Here is a 21,837-nt window from a genome sequence, read left to right on the forward strand (position 1 = left end):
CAGAGCCTGCAAAGCCCTGCAGCAGATGATAGATGGGCATGCCATTAACTGAGTGGTCCGGACTAGCAGGCATGACCAATAAGGATGTGCACCAGTGCTGCACATTACACAGATCCATCTATCTGTTGTCACACGGATTCTTCAAGGGGCTCCACCCACATGCAATTACAAAGATGGAGCCCTGAAATCAAACGCCTTGAAATGAAGAAGTCCCTTTTGCTAAGTGACTGGCACTTCATAACATTGTATTTTTTTTATGTGGTGAGGTTCTGTGTTTAGAAGCGCCCCCCCCCCCATAATTTGCCCTGCTCTTGGTAATAAGGCCTCTTTTTGCCTGTGTGTTTTGGCTTTTACACTAGAAATCAACAAGACAACAGCGTGTCTAAGCCTGGCAGTGTAGCGGCCAATCTGCCTGTGTGCCAGAGCTGCGTGGGAGCCACAGGCCCTCAGTCACAAGTCTTTCTCATCAGTTGGCATTTATCTCAACCTCTTTGCTGGAATGATGGCGTTTCATTGTTAATGAGCCTGTAAATTCAGCATTTTCAGGGTTATTGTCTCTGGGCTCTGGACACATTTCATTACCTGAATGCCACAAAGCCCTGCTGAGTTGTTTTTAAGTAGACAAATGAAGTGAGCTGCCGCCAAGGACGACTGCTCTTGTTAGGAATACATCACAGCGATGCTTTTGTCTGTCAGGGTCCATGTAGGCAGATTGCTGCTTCTCTGCACTGAATACCGAGTGCACTCTTTGAAACTCGGTTGTCTTCCACCTTACCTGAAAGACTGGGGGCATTGCCCATTGGCACTTTAATGACTTAAGATACCCCCTACTCCTGGATACTGCAGCAACTTTGGGAAAATAACTAATTGTAAAGACCCCCTCCACCCCAAAAAAAAACCCCACTGCCAACGCTTGCTAGTTATCCTGTTCAGCTGGCAAAGCTACACTTACACTTGGCTGCCAGCGCTTTCATGAGTGTGCCATGCCAAGAGAGGAACTTAATGAAAGAATTTCTTTTTGTTTTTTGTTGCTTGCTCTTTAAAGTTATGTATAACATGGAGACCATCAGCGCAGCCTTGACTCCTTTCTGGGCAAAAACCCAAAAAGCACTGGCTATCACTTAGATAGGACATCAGTCACTCGTCACATGTGGGGAGCAACCATTTAGTGATAATAAAGCAACTGAATAGGCAGGTGTGAGATTAGCTTGTATGATTTTGATGGACTGGCATCTGCTCGCCGCAAAGTGTCTGGTCTGTATATCATGGACCCCTTCACTTTCTGTACACTTCACTGTATTGGAGATTTAACTTTAAATGGATACATTTGCCATTTTTTCCCTTTAATCTACACTCAGTAACCCATAATGACAATGTGAAAACATTGCTTTGCTAATTACTTTTCAATTAAAAATATAAGTATTGAGAATCTTGTCACAAAAACAAACAGGAGACATTAAAAGGTTTGGGGCAGACACCCTTATATTATGCCCTGGCTGATTCTAGGAGTTGTGTCTGGTTCAAAGTCTAAAACAGAACTGAAGGCATGTGGCAAAGATGGCAACTTTAAAGGTCTGGACCGGAAGTGATGTCATCGGGACAGGAAATGACATTCTTGTTGGTGCCGGAACCGGAAGTGACGTCATCCCAGGCGCCAAAACTGGAAGTGACGTCACAGTCACAGGCATCGGAACCCTGTGGGATTTCCCGTGAATGGTCTGCAGAAGATTGAGAGAAAATGTCAGTGCAGCTCACCACCCCCTGGTCAGGCATGGAATTGTCACTATTCAGAGCTTTTAGCTGCCACCCATGCGCACGTGTGTGACACCCTTAATCCATAACTCTGTAGAAGCTCCTTGGGCAGGAATTACAGCTCTGAGGCTTCTTGGTGAAGTCTCTTCCTGCTTTGCACACCTGAACTTGGCTGATCTTTACAAGCCCTGTTAAACTGGATGGGGAGTGTCTGTAAAATGCCATCTTCAGGTTTCTCCACAGATGTCCTATGGGATTTAAATTCCAGGCTTTGGCTGGGCCACTCATGGACAGCCCATGACTTGTCCTAAAGCCACTCCAGCATTGTCTTGACTGTGTGCTTTGGGTCATTGGGTCATGACAAATGGTGAAAGGTGGTGTGCACTCTGGAACAGGTTTACTTCAAGAACCTCCCTGTATTCAGTTCTCACCAGTCTTCTCATCCCTGCTCCTGAGAAGCATCCCTATAGTATGATTCTGCTGCCACCACCACCCTGCTTCAATGTAGGGATGGCATTAGGCGGGTGGTGAGCGGTGCCCAGTCTTCACCAGACATAGCGTTTGGAGGTCTGCCCAATGCCTGTTCAGTAGCCCACCTGCTCTAGACATGTGCTACTTAATCATTTCCTTAATTCCTTTTATTAAATTACCCGTGATACAGTTACTCGGTCCTGCTTGGTCACTTTTTTTGTAGAATTTGCTAGAGTCCAGTCTTTAGGAATTTCCCAAGTGTGCAGAGATTTGTGAAAAATATTTCCCAAGGGTTTTCTGAGTAACTTGCTTAAGCACTTGAAGATGAAAGTTATCTAGTCCTGGTGATTTTGTTTTAGATTTCCACCTGTTTAATCACAGCAGCACATCTCTCTCTACAATTTCCAAGTGCTTGGTTGAGCCAATGCCAGGTTTGTGAATGAGACAGGGTGTCACAGCCTTCCTATTCTCCTTTGCAACCGTTGCTCTCATATACCGTATGGTTAGTTTTAGAGTTACTAGTCTTAAATGACATATTCATCGACTTTTTTCCTTTGTAATTTCCCTTTTCACCTCTTATTTATCCACCTCAGAACTTTCTTCTATTTCCTGCTGCTTCTAAATGTTGGAATGAACTTGTCCTGCATTATATGTTGTTACACACAACGGCATGGGAGGCAACTGAAGGACTCGAAAAGGGATAATTCCATGGCAGACCAGGGGGTGGCAGAGTGCAGTGATCCTTCCTCTTTTCCATCAGCAAACCAACCGTGGGAAATTTCTTCTGGACTCAATGACCCGATGTTGTCACTTCCGTTTTTTTTTCTGACCTCCCAATGACTTCACTTCTGGTTTTCTGACCTTATGACGTCACTTTCGGGTCAAGGCCCGCTAACGTCACTTCCGTTTTCCGACCTTGGTGAAGTCACTTCTGGTCTATGACCCGATAACATCACTTTCATTTGTCAGGGCCACGCTGACATCATTTCTGGTTTCGGAAGACCCGATGACGTCACTTTTTGGTTTATGACCTGATGACATAATTTCCGGTTTCGCCCATTGGAATTGATGGGTGTTTGGGTTAGGGGTAGGGGGCGAACTGGGACCCAATGTCCTCACTCTTGGTTTATGACCCGATGACGTCACTTCTGGTTCCGACCCCGATGACATCACTTCTGGTCTATGACCCAATGATGCCACTTCCGGCTCAGGGCACGATGATGCCGCTTCCGGTACCGAGCCCAGTGACGTTGCTTTCAGTTTATGACCTGATGACATCATGTGCTCTCAGCTCTCACTTTAATTGTTCCCAATTAAAGAAGATGTATTATGTTCAAATCCTAATGAAGAATTTCATCCTGAAGGGTTACCAATGAAAGAAATGAGTACTTGGGTAATCCTAACACAGAGAAATGATGAAGTCAAAAGTCAATTAATGTGAAAATTGTTGATCGGTTACACAGCAAATTGGTTAAATGCGTATCAATAGACTGTGCCGAAACAGTTGGTGGTGATGGTGCAGAAGATGAAAACATCAATTTACAATATCATGAAGAATATCTACAACCGTTAGCACCGTCCGGTCTTCCACCGGCCGAATTACTGTGGAAAGAAGGATGTATCCAAGAAAGTTAATTTAGTACATCTTTAGGGATAATGTTAGACAACAAAGGAGATCTTGATATGCCATTCATATTAAAGCGTTAACAGTTTCCCATTAGAATAGCTTTTGCAAAGACAATTAACAAATCTCAGAGCCAAACATTTGAAAAAGTCGTTCTACTTAATAGAGAGAAAGAAATGAAATTCAATCACGGGCAGTTATACGTCACGTATGTAGTCATAAGTGAGATGTAGAACCGCAAAGTGGCTAGCGTGTAGCGCAGGCCCGAGGGTTGGTGAGCGAAGTGAGCAGGTGGCAAAGCCCCCTAGTTTATTAGAAGAATTTGCTTTAAATGAATGACATCTGTCCATAATACTGAATACTGAGAAGATAAATGTTAATCCTACCAATGTTAGCTTAATGCACACTCCTGTTCGTACATTGCGTTAAATGGTTGCTCTTGTGCAGTTTTTTACTTGCCGCTTCAAAGCAGAAATAGCACCATTCATCACGGCCAGGAGCTCACAAATCTTTATTAGACACGTGTCGTGCATGTGCATCGGAGGTCTCCCTCACAGGCTCTGTTGTGGTGTGTAATAACCCGTCGGTACGAGAGGGGGCGCTGCCTGCTAAAACTGTCTTCTCTTTTTTTCCTCTTACAGTCCTGAGAACCCGCCCAGTGAGGGCAAGTAGCCCCGCCCCTTTCCGGTCCTGCTGACATAAATGCTGGGCGTCCCAGAAGGAGGTGTCACTTTTAGCTCAAGCAAACTGCAGGACAAGTCAGACCAAGTGCCAAGACACGCTATTTATGCTGTTTTGCATCACTTTGCGACCTTGGGCGGATAAAGGGGACAACCCGATTGGTGTCCCAGAAATTCACAGTATAGTGGAACCTCGGTTTGCGAGCATAATTTGTTCCGGAAACGTGCTCGCAATCCAAAGCACTCGTATATCAAAGTGAATTTCCCCATAAGAAATAATGTAAACTCAGATGATTCGTTCCACAACCCAAAACTATTCATATAAAAATGATTCATACAAAATATAAAGTAAAAACAAATTAACCTGCACTTTACCTTCGCAAAGAATCATGGCTGGTGTGAGTGAGTTTCTAAACTCTTGTGGGATTCCACCCAACGGGACGACACGCAGAAGAGCATCCCGAAGCAACCGCAGGCACCCAGCGCTATAGCAGTTCACCGTAAAAGCGAATCTGAAAAGATCGCGGACAAGCTATAAGCGCCTGCCGTCGATGGGTGATACAAGGAACAAGGAACATTATAAATGCAAGGCACAGTATTAATTGCCCACTAACCTGGCCCTGACCCTGCCTGACCGCTGTGTCTGTGTATAGGAGAGCAGCAGATCCCGCTACAATAAATAACCGTGCTGTTGCTGTTTCAAGCTGAATAAAGCTGGTGTCGCTAAAGTACTGAGACTCAGCTTCGTGTTTTGGGGTGCAAGACAGGGACTCACACGTTACAACACACACAGATACAATGCTGTAGTAAACAGTACACGCTCGCACGGAGGTTTACTATACGAGTGAGGCATGCTGACTGAGACCGAGAATGGGAGACGATTGCCCACAAGAGAAGAACCATCAGCTCAGTTGTGATCACGTGACGCTCGGCAGACAAAGCGTATACAGACTACTTGTATTGCAAGACCTCGCTCGTTTATCAAGTCAAAATTTATTAAAAATTTTAGCTCGTCTTGCAAAACACTCGCAAACCAAGTTACTCGCAATCCAAGGTTCCACAGTATTTGAGTCAGTCATTGGCACACCCGAGCACATGACAACACACTTTTTGTGCATTTCTTGCTCATTGCTTTCTCCTTTGATCCAAACTACAGAACTATTAGTTAGTATTTGTTGCCGAAACACCAGCTTTAATGGAGTCATCCATGTTTACTCCCCAACATGGAGGTCACCAATGATACAATTGTGACTTTTGGCTTCCCAGCTCCGCCATATGACGAATGAAGCATTAAGTCAGACTGGAGAGACCAGGCTCAAGTTGGTGAGGTGTCAATTCAAGTTTGAGGCCCATTGGCCGAGTGAGAAGTCGGGACATTGCGAATTCCGAGTTTAAAACGATTGCAGCACGAGCCTCCTGCGACGAGGAAATCCGACTTGTGAGATTTGAAACTTCCTACTGGGAACTCGGAAATTCTGACTTCCCAGTTCAAATGGAAGCGCAGCAGAAAAACGCTTAATGCCGCCCCCTAGTGGCAAGGAGGAAGTGTGCACCTTTGCCCGGAACTGTCAGAAGCCATAGACGCAAGGCTATGTTAGTAATAACAAGGAAGCCGATGGCTCAGTGTACAAAATGCCTCTCTCTCCCCGAGGCTCCCCCTGGGCTTTAAAAACAGCTGCAGGCGCATGTATCTTGATTGAAAAGAGTTGTCCTCACAGATGTCTTTTCAGCTCCTGACAGCCTACAGCACTTGGGGATTTCTTAACCGTTGACTTCTTTTTCATTTTTATTCTTTGCAGACTTCCAGAAGTACGGATTTCAGATAACGGCCCCTATGAATGTCACGTGGGAATCTATGATCGAGCGACAAGAGAAAAAGTGGTCCTGGCATCTGGGAATATATTCCTCAATGTTATGTGTGAGTAGCTGCTCTTGGAGTTTGGGGGGGGACGATGACTGGGTGATGGGTGGGGGCTTCGAGGGAAATGAACATCTCAAGCTGAAATGGCATTCATTATTAAATCTCCCAGCCTATCCGAGGGAAAAAATGATCTTTATTTTATGTAGAACATTAAAGGGCAACACCATTTCCTCAATGAATTCATAAATAGCGTACTTAACAGAAATCCACTTTCATATTCTTCGAGCCCAGAAAGGTGGCCTGCACAGACAGGGATTGAGTCTGCCGCCTTTTGACTTTCAGTGTAATTTTTTGGCCATTAGGCTGGGCTGCTTGCCAGTAGTCGTTTATTGCAGGGTGCCTCCTGTAATTGGAAACTTGATCAGAAAGCGCCGTAAAACGCAATCAAGGAGACACCTACCTACTTATTGGGCAGTAAACAAGTCGGGAGTTATAACTGTCATCAAGCCTGATTTTTATATAGCGCAAATCGAATTACAAAAGTCTTTCAATGTTCAATGTTTTATAAAGGTTCATTTATGCTCAAGCAGAGTCGTTTCATGTGAGGTGTCTGCCGTGGGAATGCCAATGAAAAGTTTTCACCCCATAGGAAGTTGTCACATTTTGTTGTTATTCTATATTGAATCCCAATGGATTTCATTGGGCCTTTTTTTGACTTTGATCAGCAGAAAAAGACTCTGTGAAAACAGATCTCTGCAAAGTGCTTTAAATTAATGATAGACATAAAACAGAAAATATCGTAAGTGTTGACCACACTGTAAAGTCTCTATTTTGTAAATGCATGTTTGTCAGCCATGACAGCAGTAAACGCCATGGAAGACAAATGGGCATCCCGAAAGGGATGGAGAGGAACTTCTTGCCTGGTATGTGTCACAGCCTTCTTAAAATCCTTTTTATCTGTTGGTCTCATATATCCTACTAGCCATCCACCCACGGCTCCGCCTGCATAGTAGTGAAACAGGACAAACTTTAAAAATCAATCAACAAACAGGGATTATTAGGTAAGCGGAGGCAAGGTACGGGCCAAAACGTGACGAGAAGTAGACCGACTCGACTGTAGGCTGGCGCATGGCCCTGCCTGGTTCCGCCTGTCTCAGAGTAATACATTTCTGCCGCAAGCAAACTATGATATTTAGCACGATGAGAGAAGTCGTAAAATCAACCAGAATGTTTAAGCAAATTATAGAAGAAACCCCGATCTAAATCCGTTAAGTTGTTCTATGGTGAAAAATAGACAGACATACAGACAGATAGACATTGGATTTTATGTATATATTGTCACAAAAAGCAGATACAAGAGTCATAAAAAAGGTTCGGCGCAGCCACTCGTATAATATTCCCTGGCTGCAAATGGGTAAATTGTTAGCACTGATATGCACAGAACAGAGTCCAAAAATGAACTGACTAGGTTAGTCAAATATGGTGGCTTTAAAAGGAAGTGAAGTCATCGAGGGAGAAAGGGTCCTCTTCCATAGGTTCAGACCCAGACGTGACATCATCAAAAGGGCTGGAACAGAAAGTCTCTTCAGTCATGGGTTCTTCACTGGAAGTGACCCCACTAGGATCAGGCAGAATTTCCCGTGAACGGTCTGCAGGAAAGTGAGAAAAAAGGCCAGTGCACTCCGCCACCCCTGGTCCAGCATGGAATTACTCTTATTTAGACCCTTTAGCTGCCTCCCATGCGCATGTGTGTGACAAGATATATATATATATATATATATATATATATATATATATATATATATATGGGCGGCACGGTGGCGCAGTGGGTAGCGCTGCTGCCTCGCAGTTGGGAGATCTGGGGACCTGGGTTCGCTTCCCGGGTCCTCCCTGCGTGGAGTTTGCATGTTCTCCCCGTGTCTGCGTGGGTTTCCTCCGGGCGCTCCGGTTTCCTCCCACAGTCCAAAGACATGCAGGTTAGGTGGATTGGCGATTCTAAATTGGCCCTAGTGTGTGCTTGGTGTGTGGGTGTGTTTGTGTGTGTCCTGCGGTGGGTTGGCACCCTGCCCGGGATTGTTTCCTGCCTTGTGCCCTGTGTTGGCTGGGATTGGCTCCAGCAGACCCCTATGACCCTGTGTTCGGATTCAGCGGGTTGGAAAATGGATGGATGGATGGATGGATATATATATATATATATATATATACGTATGTAGATCAAGCAAATTATAGAGAAAACCCAATCTAAGTCCGCTAAGCAGTTCTCTTGTGAAACGCGGACAGACATACAGACATTGGATTTTATGTATAATAATAATAATAATAATAATTCATTACGTATATACAGTGGTACCTCAGTATACATCCACTTTAGAATAAGTCCAACTTGGTATACGTCCTGTTTGGATGCGAAAAAATTTTGCTTGGTATACGACCTTTGTTTGGAATACGACTTGTGTGCTAGAACACCGCGTGCTACCCTTGTTTACCTCTCTTGAGACAAAGCCACGACTGCCCACGTGCGTCAGTACGCCAGTTGCTAGCATTCAGTGAACAACCCGCGCTATAACTCTCTGTGAATTTCCATGTGATTTTGTGTTTTTTCGTATAAATTTGAATTGATTGTTGAAAAGTATGAAGGTGGCGTGCGTATGCGGGACATGGCTGCTGCATACCGTATGCCGAGAACGACGGTATCTACGATTGTGAAAAACAAAGATGTTATTAAAAAGTAAAGTGAGGTTAAATTTTCATTTATTTCATCTAATTGCTTTTGTATTTATGTATTTTAGTATTAAGCAGTGTTTAAATTATTTTATACAACCCCATCAATGTATAATATGCCAATAACAATAGGATTTTTTTTCATGGGAACGGATTAATCATTTTCCCTTTATTTCTTATGGGAAAAAATTGTTTGGTATACGTCCTGTTTGGTATAAGTCCAAGGATCTGGAACGGATTAAGGATGTATACCGAGGTACCACTGTATATATATATCAAGCAAATTATAGAAAAAAAACAGATCTAAATCCATTAAGTAGTTCTCTTGTTCACTAGCTAAGCGGAGGAAAGTTACACTTCAAGGCTGAAGCGTGAATAAAGAGGGCACTGCTCGGCTCCCCACTCCTGACGCCACACTTCCCCTTCTCCTCGGCCCACAGACTCTGTCTCGGATTAGCGCTAATATATCGCCCCTGCAAGCAAACTATAATACTTAGTGCAATGAGAGAAGTCGCAAAATTAACCGGATTGTTCAAGCAAATTATAGAAGAAAACCCGATCTAAATCCATTAAGTTGTTCTCTCGTGAAAATCGGACAGACATACAGACAGACGTTGGATTTTATATATATGTAGTGACTAGCCATGCCCCACGGCTCCGCCCGTGTAGTAGTGAAATAAGACAAACTTTAAAAATCAATCAACAAACAGGTATCGCTAGCTAAGCGGAGGCAAGGTACGCTCCAACACGTGATGAGAGGTAGACCGACTCGAACGGAGGCTGGCGCATGAGTGAGGAGGGTTCTACCTGGTTCCATCTGTCTCGGAGTAGCACAAATATATCACTCCTGCAAGCGAACTATGATACTTAGTGCGATGAGAGAAGTTGCAAAATCAACCAGAATGTTCAAGCAAATTATAGAAGAAAACCCGATCTAAATCCGTTAAGTAATTCTCTTGTGAAAAGCGTTCAGATATACAGACAGACGTTGGATTTTATATTCATAGAGATGATTAGCTGTGGAGTTACTAGTCATAATGGAAGGACTGCAGGAGTGGAGACAAAACTTGGCCGGAAATCCCTGTCAAACTATAATGAATGGACTGTGTGAACGTCAATACTGGGAGCAGTTCATACCCCCACAAGAAAGGTGGCAGTGTTCCCCGGGGCTGATCACAATCAGGATGCCTGCAGAGTTTCATGGGAATTGGAGAGAGGAAATATAGCCCTGTCAGGGTCCTTGGTGCCACCAGAGGACGCTGTAGGCCGGTTTTCTCCTTGACCCGGAAGTGCTCCTGACATGCGGTGTAGTGTCACACAGAAGTATTCCTGGGTCTTACTTGAAAAGGAGTCTGCTACCTCACATTGGGGAGTCAGAATTGGGAGGCAGCTGGCGACACTCTTGAAGGAAGAGTGGAGGGAAGAAATCAATAACATCAAAAACAACAACAACATTTATTTCTATAGCATGTTTTTCATACAAATGATGTAGCTCAAAGTGCTTTATAGGATGAAGAAAGAAAAAAGATAAAAATATAAAAGTAATATTAGGCAATACAAATTAACAAAGGATAAAGTAAGGTCCAATTGCCGTGAGAACAGAAATAAACAAAAAAACAAACTCCAGAGGACTGGGAGAAAAAAACAAAATCTGCAGGGGTTCCAAGGCCATGAGACTGCCCAACCCCCACTATGTATCGATCATATCATATCAAATTGATCATATTCTGGTATTCTGGTATTGATCTTTTGGCTGGTGATTATTGGAACATGTTGTTGATAAATAAATATTCTTTATTTGAACACAGTTGCATAGGAAAGTGTTGAGGCCTACAGTAGATGACCTGACTTCCCTATGAGCATCTGCGGGAAGATGGTGGTGAAATAGAAATTGACGTCAATGAAAAGCATCCTAGCTTAAGTAATAATAATAATAATAATAATAACTATGAAGCTCTGCCCCTTCTCGCTTCACTCACCAACCCTGGGGGACGGGTGCTGGGCGCCTACCATTTCATAGCTGGGCCGCTCAAAGAGCGTCGGGACGCCACTCCATTACAGAAAGCGAATGTATTTAAAGAGGTGGTACAGTATATAGAAGAGTATGCGGGGTGTGGGAGGCAGACGGTTTGGTCTTTAGTTATTATAGACAGAAAATCAGTTACTTGAGTCCTCGTATTTTACTACAGCTGTCTATTTTAAATACCAATGAATAATAAAATGTAGTAAAAAGTAAAAGTCAAAAAGTAAAAAAGTAAAACGTAATAAAGAGTAAATAAAAAATTAAATTACATTAACGCCTTTAAAAATGACTTTACGTTGCTTTTTTGCATTTTTTCAACTTTCATTATCAGCTCTTGCTGGACTTTTTCAATTGTTATGTAAAGTCGCCATTCTTGAATACATAATTTGCTTTTCAGCCTTCCCATTATAACCGATTGTGTTGAAAGACGAGTTAGCAGCACTGAGAGTGTCGCGGGGTGGGATGGAGAAAGGATGTGCACAGCAGGAGTAGCAATTGGGTGAGCGGTGTGGAGGGCCGTGGTCAAGGCTGAATAACGCGGACACGACGGAAAACTTTTTTATTATAATAGAGAGATAATAATAATACATTGTATTGATATAGTGCCTTTCCCATGCTCAAGGTGCCTCTTTTGTCCAAATGGGACAGGGCCAGATGGAGAGCAGTCAAATATGGACGTCTTCAGTAGAGTGGTCTATTCACTTACGTATTAATTGTTTTTAATGAATTAATTTATTTATCTATTAGATTATAGCGCAGCTCTTTACCTGGCTTGCATTTGTCCTGTGTGCACCACAGTTCTGTGGTATGTTATTTTGTGCCACTGTGTGCTGCAATACGCTGTATGGATGGTATGACAATAAAGCCACTTGACTTGACTTAACATTTTTGAGGAGGTGACACCATAGCTATGGCGTAGGCGAAACACAGGAGGATGAATCAGCCTGAAAGAGTCTTCTTCTTTTGATCAATATCAAGAAGCCTAATGAAATCCTTTGTGATTCAATGTTGTATAATAGTAAAATGGGAAAACCTCCAAGGTGGTGCATATTTTTTATCGGCACTGTATGGATAGATGGATAATGGATAATGGATAGACATTGCAGGGCTGTATTTATGTTAATCAGTTTCATTCAAAGTGTTTAGTTTTCTTGTCTGTTAAAATAAATCGGTGTTTTTATGTTGTAATGTGAAAGGATTGAATGGGGAGAATAAAGTGTTGGAGACCATCCGGTACTCCGCTAAATACGAACTAAATATTATAATAGAAAAGAGCAACATAAAGTTGCAAATGAATTATTGTCAACATGGCATGTCCTAGAGTGCCTCTTTTTTCAAACTCTTATGGGTGTTTCTTTATTGTGAAGCTCAGTGCTCTTCGTTCAAACCCAAATACAGTTCTTTAAATAGGCCACTGGGTGGAAGACGTGGGACCTGCAGGGCCGAGTCGGAAGTGACATCAGTGGGCTTTGTCCTCCAGGAGAGGGGCTGGCACCTGTGTCCTTAACCTCCGTAATGCCACACGGAATGACCCAAGTCGCCCATGTGGGTCGATGTGCATTCCTTATGTAAGTAGTAATTTGTGAAGCTGGTATTTGTCTTTAAGCAAAGAACTTGGTGCAGCATTCAGTAAAGAACGTTCATACAAATACAAACCGAATCGGACTGAATGGAATATTCACCAGTATGACATACTGCATACAATGAAAGCATATTCCTAGATATGTAGCTCCTTTTAATGATAGATAGATAGATAGATAGATAGATAGATAGATAGATAGATAGATAGATAGATAGATAGATAGATAGATAGATAGATAGATAGATAGATAGATAGATAGATACTTTAGATAGATAGATAGATAGATAGATAGATAGATAGATAGATAGATAGATAGATAGATAGATAGATAGATAGATAGATAGATAGATAGATAGATAGATAGATAGATAGATAGATACTTTATTAATCCCAATGGGAAATTCACATTCTTCAGCAGCAGCATACTGTTACAATAAATAATATTAAATTAAAGAATGATAATAATACAGGTGAAAAAAACAGACAATAACTATGTATAATGTTAAATATTAACGTTTACTCCCCCTGGTGGAATTAAAGAGTCGCATAGTTTGGGGGAGGAACGATCTCCTCAATCTGTCTGTGGAGCAGGACAGTGACAGCAGTCTGTCGCTGAAGCTGCTCTTCTGTCTGGAGATGACATTATTTAGTGGATGCAGTGGATTCTCCATAATTGATAGGAGCCTGCTGAGCGCCCTTCGCTCTGCCACAGATGTTAAACTGTCCAGCTCCATGCCAACAATAGAGCCTGCCTTCCTCACCAGTTTGTCCAGGCGTGAGGCGTCTTTCCTGTGAATGCTGCCTCCCCAGCACACCACTGCGTAGAAGAGGGCGCTCTCCACAACTGTTTGATAGAACATCTGCAGCATCTTATTGCAGATGTTGAAGGAAGCCAGCCTTCTAAGGAAGTATAACCGGCTTTGTCCTTTCTTGCACAGCGCATCAGTATTGGCAGTCCAGTCTAATTTATCATGCAGCTGCACTCCCAGATATTTATAGGTCTGCACCATCTGCACACAGTCACCTTTGATGATCACTGGGTCTATGAGGGGTCTGGGCCTCCTAAAATCCACCACCAGCTCCTTGGTTTTGCTGGTGTTCAGGTGTAGGTGGTTTGAGTCGGACCATTTAACAAAGTCATTGATTAGGTCCCTATACTCCTCCTCCAGCCCATTCCTGATACAGCCCACGATAGCAGTGTCATCAGCGAACTTTTGCACATGGCAGGACTCCGAGTTGTATTGGAAGTCCGATGTATATAGGCTGAACAGGACCGGAGAAAGTACAGTCCCTTGTGGCGCTCCTGTGTTGCTGACCACAATGTCAGACGTTGTGGACACTTTTTTTGTGACTGAAGACAGAGAAGAAAATTAAAATTAGTCAAAACCTTTTATTAATACATACCAGGCAAGGGTAAAATGTCAGAGAAACACAGTCCTAGGACACCGCACTTCATCTGCCTCGAGCGCAGATGTCCTTGTTCTTTTATACCTTTCTAATCTCCTGATCGTTGACCATGTAAGCAAAAAATAGCATCCTGACTCATTGTACTTTTCCAATTTTGTAAAGTCATTACCCTAAAGGTATATTTTCTTGTCACACACATCATCAAAAGAAACTTCTAGAAAGTATACATGCTTTTTGTCACGTACGCAAAACACAAACAAGTTTCATCATTTTGTCCTATTTTCTATACACACATGCATTTTGTTCAATTACATCTTTTTATGTTTTCACACTCCTCCCTTTTTGAACAAAAATGATGTGGGCCTATAAAATTCTATCTTGAAATGGTTGATGAAGGGGAAGGGGGAGAGAAAATGGAAGAAGCTATACGAGACATGCGCTCATCATGTAGCACATATGCCCTTTCCATAGAGGCGGTAAAGTACTTAGATATTATATAGCGAACCAAAGGAATAATACAACAACCAACCAGGAGGAGGAGACAAAATGTCACAACCAAAGAAATGAAAACAGATCTTATCTATTGTCCCCAGGATCCGAAGGAGGATGTAAACCACTGATCCCAAGGATTTGTAATGCCAGAATTAGTGGAAAGTTCTTTAGAGAGAGCAGTAAGGCCTGCCAATGCACGAGTTATTGATCCATCTGGCGCGGTATTATTTGGAATATATGTACAACAAGCATCACCAAACATAGCACAAACACCTCCCTTTTCGGCAAGTAACATGTCCAAGGCTAGACGATTTTGCCAAGTCATCAGAGAAGTACGATCAAGCTGTTCATGTATGCCTTCAATAGCGTCTTTGGTGAAGTTAAGGAAACGTTGTTGGTTATAATAAAGGTAATTAATCCAATCTACATTCTTATTAATAGTAATTTGGGGTATGATAGATTCAAAACCAGCTGCGACTTGATCCCTAGCTTTAAATCTGTCTGGGACACCCCTAGGGACTCCAATAGCATCTATGTATACTCCAGGGCCATGTAAGGAGATATCAGTAGGCGTATGGAAAAGGGAGCGGGTATGTCGGAAATAAAAAAGGAGGTGTGGAATAATATGGGGAGTGAGAGGGAGGTAAGGATAGAAGTCTAAAAGGCATAACTAATTGGATTGGAGCACAGGTACCAGACCAGTTAGAGGGAAGGGTGACAAATAATTTGGACCTACGACACATCCACCAAATATCTGATCTAGGAGTGGTTTGGGAGAGAAGAAAGGAAGACAGAACGGTGTTCAGAGAAAAGTTAACCTGAAAAGTTTGAGAACAGAAAGAAAATGGTAATTCTCCTACCCATGTCGTTCCATAAGATTAATTTCCTTCGTGAGTTTGAAACATAGGGGTATCCATGTGACGGGTGGGGAAAAAAGAATAGATAGATTAGAACACTTTGAACTAGAGAGGGGTTTCTTGGAAGTAGTGAATAAATACAGAAGGCAGGGCAACCCCACGGGGTCAGAAATGTTAGATAATGGGAAAGGGACTGTAGCTAAATGGGGACGGGCTGCAGCGCACGCATAACAATGAGAACGATTAACTTGCTTAGCTGAATAGAGAACCCACTGCAACCATCTATTCTGATTCCCATAACCAGTTTCTACTGAAAAAGTGGATGAAAGGGTGGAAATATTCATAATCTTAACAGGAGAAAAATCTGAACCAAAAGTTGGGGAGATGGGTGTGTGTGCCAGAGAATGAGGGGTGTTAGTAACAGGATTGTCAATCTTAATTAGAAATCTCCCTAAAGGGTCTGTTCCAGATACATATGCCCCTAATACATAAATACCTGAGTTACAATGGTTGTCAGCACATACAATGAGAGGCATGTCCTTTTATGATAGAAAACCGATTTTTCAAACCGTATTTTTGGGCCTCAAAAGGTTGATAACCCCAGTCCTCAGTTCCAGTGTTAGCAAAAACCCATTGCCAGTTGTCGCAGTCACTTCCCCTCATACACACGTATTTGTCAGATCCGGTCCACTGGGCTTGTCGACCAGTCCCACAGTTGATAATAGAGCAGAAATCAAACTGCACTGATGTGGTAATTCCCAACGGGAAAGTCAAGGTGACCAGGGCAGTAGACAAGGGAAAAGAAAAACATAGTAGCACAGCAATCAAGGGTGCCATCTCTTGCAATGTGAGGCGTGAATCCAGGCAGGCAGTCCCTCAACTTTCACGGCGTGTGGTGTGGATAGAAGAATTTGGAATGGTCCTCTCCACCTAGGCTGATGCCAGTGTTTCCTCCGAGTATCTCGAACCAGGATCCAGGTGCCCAAAGGAATTGGTAAATCCTTGGAAAGGGGGCTGGTCCTCCAGGCTTGATTAACCTGCTGGTGGATTTCCTTCAACGAGGTTCGCAAACCTGCAAGACTAGAGAGAAAATCATTGGGAGAAAAGGTTTGTTAGTGTGTTTATGAGTCCAGACTCCATCAGAGAGGGACCCTTCTTTGGACCATTTTCTCCTTTCGATATCCGTGGCTGCATTCTGTAAAGAAATAATTTGATTATCAGGGTCCTGGTCATTTCTCTGTTGGAATAAAGAAATTGGTGTGTTATTATATGCAGCCTCTTTAGCAAAGTGGTCAGCTAAATCATTCCCTTTGCTAGCAGGATCCTGTTTTCCTGTGTGAGCTTGACATTTAACAATCGCTAGCTCCGATGGTTTGGTTATAACTTCTAAAAGGGATTCGATCAATTTCTGATGTTGGATGGGTTTGCCAGTACTGGTCTTAAGTTGTGCTTAAAAGTTATCTATGCAACATACTTAAACGCGTCTTTTCCTTCATGCTTATTATTAACAAGGAAAACATACGTGCTTGAACCTTTATTCGTATCAAGTGTGCTGACCACTGCGTCACCATGCTCTTCCTTTACAGTACCTAAAATACATAACTTCCATTCATATCACAATTAGACACACACATTCATATCACAATTAGACACACACATTCATATCACAATTAGACACATTCCGCTTATCGCCAAAAAACTTGTCTCCCTTCTCATGTAATATTATTAAAAGAGCATTTTCCCTTCAAACTTGATCAGGGTTTAAAAGGAAAAATACTTTTGTATATTTACAAGCCTTAAACAAAAGTGGAGACATTCATTTGCGCTAAACCAATCACACAAATCGATAATTATCTTTTTCAGTTTTTTAGTTAGAGCTCTCCAGGACTGGTCTTAAATTCCCTTAGTTTCCATAGTGTTCCATGATCATGGCAGACTCCAAAAGCATACCTGGAATCTGTATAAATTGTTACGATCTTCCCTTCGGACAGCTGACATGCTTAAGTGAGTGCTACGAGTTCAGCTGTTTTGTGCACTTAGCTTGATGAAATTTGATTTGCCTCCAGCAGGCGGTCCCCTTGGACCACTGCGTAACTGGTTGAGGGTGCTCCATTTTTCAATTGTAACATTTGACAAAGTACAGAGTACATTCTGATACTCATAGGGATCCCTTTAATACACTCTATAACACACAAAATCACCCAAACCATTTTCAACACACTTCACCCCAGTATTATTCTATATTTACACTATATTTGGAAACAATGCAGCAAAGGAAACAGAAACAAATGGACTCTGAAGAAAAGCAAGTTCAACTCTTCAGGACAAACAAACATAAAACAGCCTCTCATGATGTTAGCTGGTGTTAACACAATCCTGCTCAGCTAAACGGCGCCGGTTTCCAGATCAAGGAGACTTCGTTGGCGAACTGAGTCAGCGACAACAAGGAAAAAAAACTTCCGTGGCGATCCAATTACGACAACAAGGACAAATCCAACTATCGAGATACCACACGGTACGATACCACAGCAAGACCGCATTCCCAGAAAAAGGCTACAGTCAGAGAATATTAACTCACAAGAAAAAAGAAAAGGACAGAAGAAATTTCATGAGAACTACATCCGTGCTTGCTAATACAGCTTCTGTTGTTGCAGCCACAGCACGAAGACACGGAGGAAGTGCTGCGGCCACTGGATCCAGTTTTGTTTTAGAAAAAATAAGTCACCGGTCTTTGTTTATCTCCATGTTGTTGCGTCAGTACTGCATTCATAAATCCCTGCTTTTCGTCCACGAAACAAAGTGAATGGACGAGAAATGATCAGGCAAACCTAGCGCGGGCGCAGATAGAAGAGTAGTTTTGAGGTTACAGAGCCTTCTCAGCCAATTGTTGCAACGGCTGTGCTCTTTCAGTAAAATTTAGAACCCACTGTCTGCAGTGGCTGTAATGCGATTTTACAGTTGTTTTGATTAGCTGCAGCTTAATTTTTAGAAACTTTATGGCCATTGTCCCCCAAAAACATTCTGGGTATCTATTGTCCCCCAAAAACAGCAACAATTTCTGGGTATCTATTGTACAATTTTCTTTCGTAGCGCTACTGTATCCCGTCCGGCCAAAAGCCTTCTATCTACATACTGTATCCCGTCCGGCCAAAAGCCTTCTAAATTTTTGGGCAAGAGCTTAACCATAAACACAAAGGGCTTCTCTGTATCCCTGAGGCATGACGGTCCATGTCCATCGGCGGTACCGCGTTTGACGAGATCGGGATGTACGGCGGAGATGCCAGCCTCTGCTTCGGGAGACAAAGGATATTGGGCACGGTGCGGGCGGAAGGAGGATTTCGGGTGGATCACCAGAGGCTCACAGTGGGCTATCCTTTGAAACACTACTTTAGTTATTAAATGGTCAGGAGTATCAAAAATACCTGGAGTAACTTGTAACCAGTCTGTTCTTTCAAGGCATTTTTCCACCCATGGTCCTATTTTCTCCCATTTAACAGTGTGTGATTTAGCTAAGGAAATATGAGGCACTATGCCGCCAAGATAATATATGTGCTGTGAGCATGTAAGATGAACAGAAGCAGCAGCCTTTGTGGATGAAATAAAAACACAGTAGATATGAAGGGTTTCGGGGCAAGTACCAGAAGTAAGGAAAGATTCTAGCCAGGTGGTGTCTACTTCTATAGGGAAGTATTGGGCAGTACAGTGTAAAATGTCAGGGGCCTGTAAATTGGGAAAAAACAAGGTGAAAAAGAGTGTAGGGCTTTGAGGAGAATGGTGTGTGGGGAAATATCTACAACAACTTGGGGGTTGAACAGAAAAAACAAAGCTGATTCAAACTTGAAAAAGGTGAGGTTGTCCAGAAGCAGTAAGCACAGTAACAGTTTCGTTCGAAGCAGGGACCTTTGCCAGCAAGCGAGTGGCACCAGTATCGATTAAGAAAACAGTCTCAGTGCCATCAACGAACAATGTCAGTAAAGGATCAGTCTCTGAATTATGGGTGAGCAAAGGTAGTTGAAAAGAGTGGCTGGAGGTCCCAGTGTTTTCCTATGGCCAGTATTGTTAGTCAGAGGTGTCAGAGAAAATAGATGGAATAAGGGGAGGTGGGGGCTGTTGCTGTCTGTGAGGGCACTCCCGACGAAAATGTCCAGTTTCACCACAGGCGTAGCAAGAGAAGGAATTAGCATTGGAATAAAAGGGAGAGGGAATAAAAGGATTCTTAGTGTGGTCAACAGGAGGAGCTCTAAAACCACCTCGTCCTCTTCCTCGTCCTCGTCCCCTTCCTCTAAAGCCATATCCTCGACCTTGGTCAGGAGCATTCCTGGTATAATAGTTCATCTGTGTTGCCAATAATTTGGCATGAGAGTTCGATTAGGCCTGTTCAGCATGTCGTTTGACTTCATCAAACGTGGCACTTTCCCACTCAATACAGGAAGTGCGGACCTTGTTTTGTATATCAAAGTGCAAACCGGAAACAAAAGGTGGAACTGCAGCTCGGGTGCGGTCATCAGCATTTCCCAAGCCCGAGTGATTAGCCATCAGGTCTTGAATCCTATGTGCCCATTCATCAACTGTTTCGTCTCTCTTTTGTTTTGCAGCAGAAATAAATTCGCCTTCTCCACCTATCCCCTGTCCTCGAGTTAAAGCTGGGTTCCATACCCATGGAATGTCATTGCGGACACCCCTGCTAACAGTGGCCCATGTGGTCCCAAACTTTCGACGAAGTACCTGGGTCCATTCAGCAGCATTAGGCTTATACATGCTATCTAACTGATCAAGTTGTTCAACAAATTTTAGTCCTCCTACTTCCTTTGGATCTGGAAGTGCATTCACGACATCTTTTAGTTCTTGGATGTCCCAATTCCGATTTATCATAACTGTTGTGGGATTTTGGGGTCCAGCTGGATGGGCAGGGTTATAATGGGGATTGGGAACTTCTATTAAAGGGCAAGTAAGTGAAGGATTAGAGGAGAAAAAAGTTGGAGCTGGTTTGTGAGTGGAGGTTTGACTTCGAGTGCATTTGGAGACGGGGGTTTGTCTAGTACAGGGTGAGTCATCACGATGGGTAGAGGGGTCATAGTGATCTGTGCCTGGGGAATCATCAGGGGAAACTTCTGCTAGTTGTAGTGCAGGGGGGGGGCAATCGGAATGGGGAATAGAGGAGGGGATAATAGAGGTGTCTGAGGTCGGTTCTGAGGAGGGGAAAAAAAAAAAAAAAAAAAAAAAAAATAGGATAAATCTAAACCTGTTTTCTTTTCTATAAATTTTCTAGGAGACCCATTTTTACGGGGCGTCTGTTGATCCTCCGAAAATAATCCTTCCAGCATTAATGATTTTGATCCCCCTGTGCGGCGATTTAACAGGCTTACTGTTATAAATTCCCATTATGTCCCCTTGCTCTCCTGGGTTCTGTATTTAATTTTCCAACTATATACTGATTCGCCTAATCCCTTGTACGTATGAATCAGCAAGGCATTAAGTGTGCCACTCACTAAACCTAAACTGTTCCCTTCTTAGTTTCAAGGGGAGACACCTAACTATCGGTCCTGTCCCAGTTCCCAGGAGAACACGGTTTTGTTGCTTATTCTGTATGTAGATTTATTTATTTCGTCCTAACAGCAATCCTGTAATCTGTGCTCTTTTCGGTTTATATTTCCATACCACCCCGTTACTCGTCCCGTTAGCCTGTCCGCTCACATCCCCGGATTCCAGCTCAGGTGACTTCGTGTCCGATTCGGTTCAGCAGAATACTACATCAATACGTCCAGCCGAGTCTAGGATATGGGTGAGGCCAGTATCCTTTCGTCAGACCTTTCGTATGCGTCAAACTGCTTGGGTCAAGTCTCCATCACCTTAAGCAACCCGTTGAGATATGAGTATGACTAGACGGTCAACAGGAAACTCGCCCTCCCGTTATTTGGAAAATAAAAAATATTCGGAAATCCCCCGGTGCTTACCCCAGCCTGGAAGTGTGCAAGCTCTGTCTGGAAATCCGTTCAGTCACCGTGGATGTAGCAAAGAGGAGACCAGGGGCTCCTCACGCAAAAACCGTTTCAGGACAGGGCAGTCCTAACTTTTGCCGGAGCTACATGCTCTGCTGCCGGACATCTCAAGTTAACGGCAGTCCGCTGTTAAGACGGATCACTGAAACGGTCTCGCTGGAGGAGTCGACCGGCCGTCTCTTGCCCCACGTCCGGGCGCCAAAAACTGTGGACACTTTTTTTGTGACTGAAGACAGAGAAGAAAATTAAAATTAGTCAAAACCTTTTATTAATACATACCAGGCAAGGGTAAAATGTCAGAGAAACACAGTCCTAGGACACCGCACTTCATCTGCCTCGAGCGCAGATGTCCTTGTTCTTTTATACCT

The 21,837-nt window shown here is 43.1% G+C and overlaps 1 protein-coding gene across 1 annotated transcript in view; it reads left to right on the forward strand.

Moving 5' to 3' along the window:
- The window catches only part of igsf21a (immunoglobin superfamily, member 21a), an 897,495-nt gene that overhangs the window by 594,796 nt on the left and 280,862 nt on the right, over positions 1 to 21,837 (forward strand). The window contains exon 4 of the mRNA XM_051930758.1: positions 6,327 to 6,445. Coding sequence (XP_051786718.1) covers positions 6,327 to 6,445 — 119 coding nt within the window. The remainder of the gene's footprint in view (positions 1 to 6,326; positions 6,446 to 21,837) is intronic.

Source organism: Erpetoichthys calabaricus, chromosome 8 (genome assembly GCF_900747795.2).
Source record: "Erpetoichthys calabaricus chromosome 8, fErpCal1.3, whole genome shotgun sequence".
In the NCBI taxonomy this organism is placed as follows: domain Eukaryota; kingdom Metazoa; phylum Chordata; class Cladistia; order Polypteriformes; family Polypteridae; genus Erpetoichthys; species Erpetoichthys calabaricus.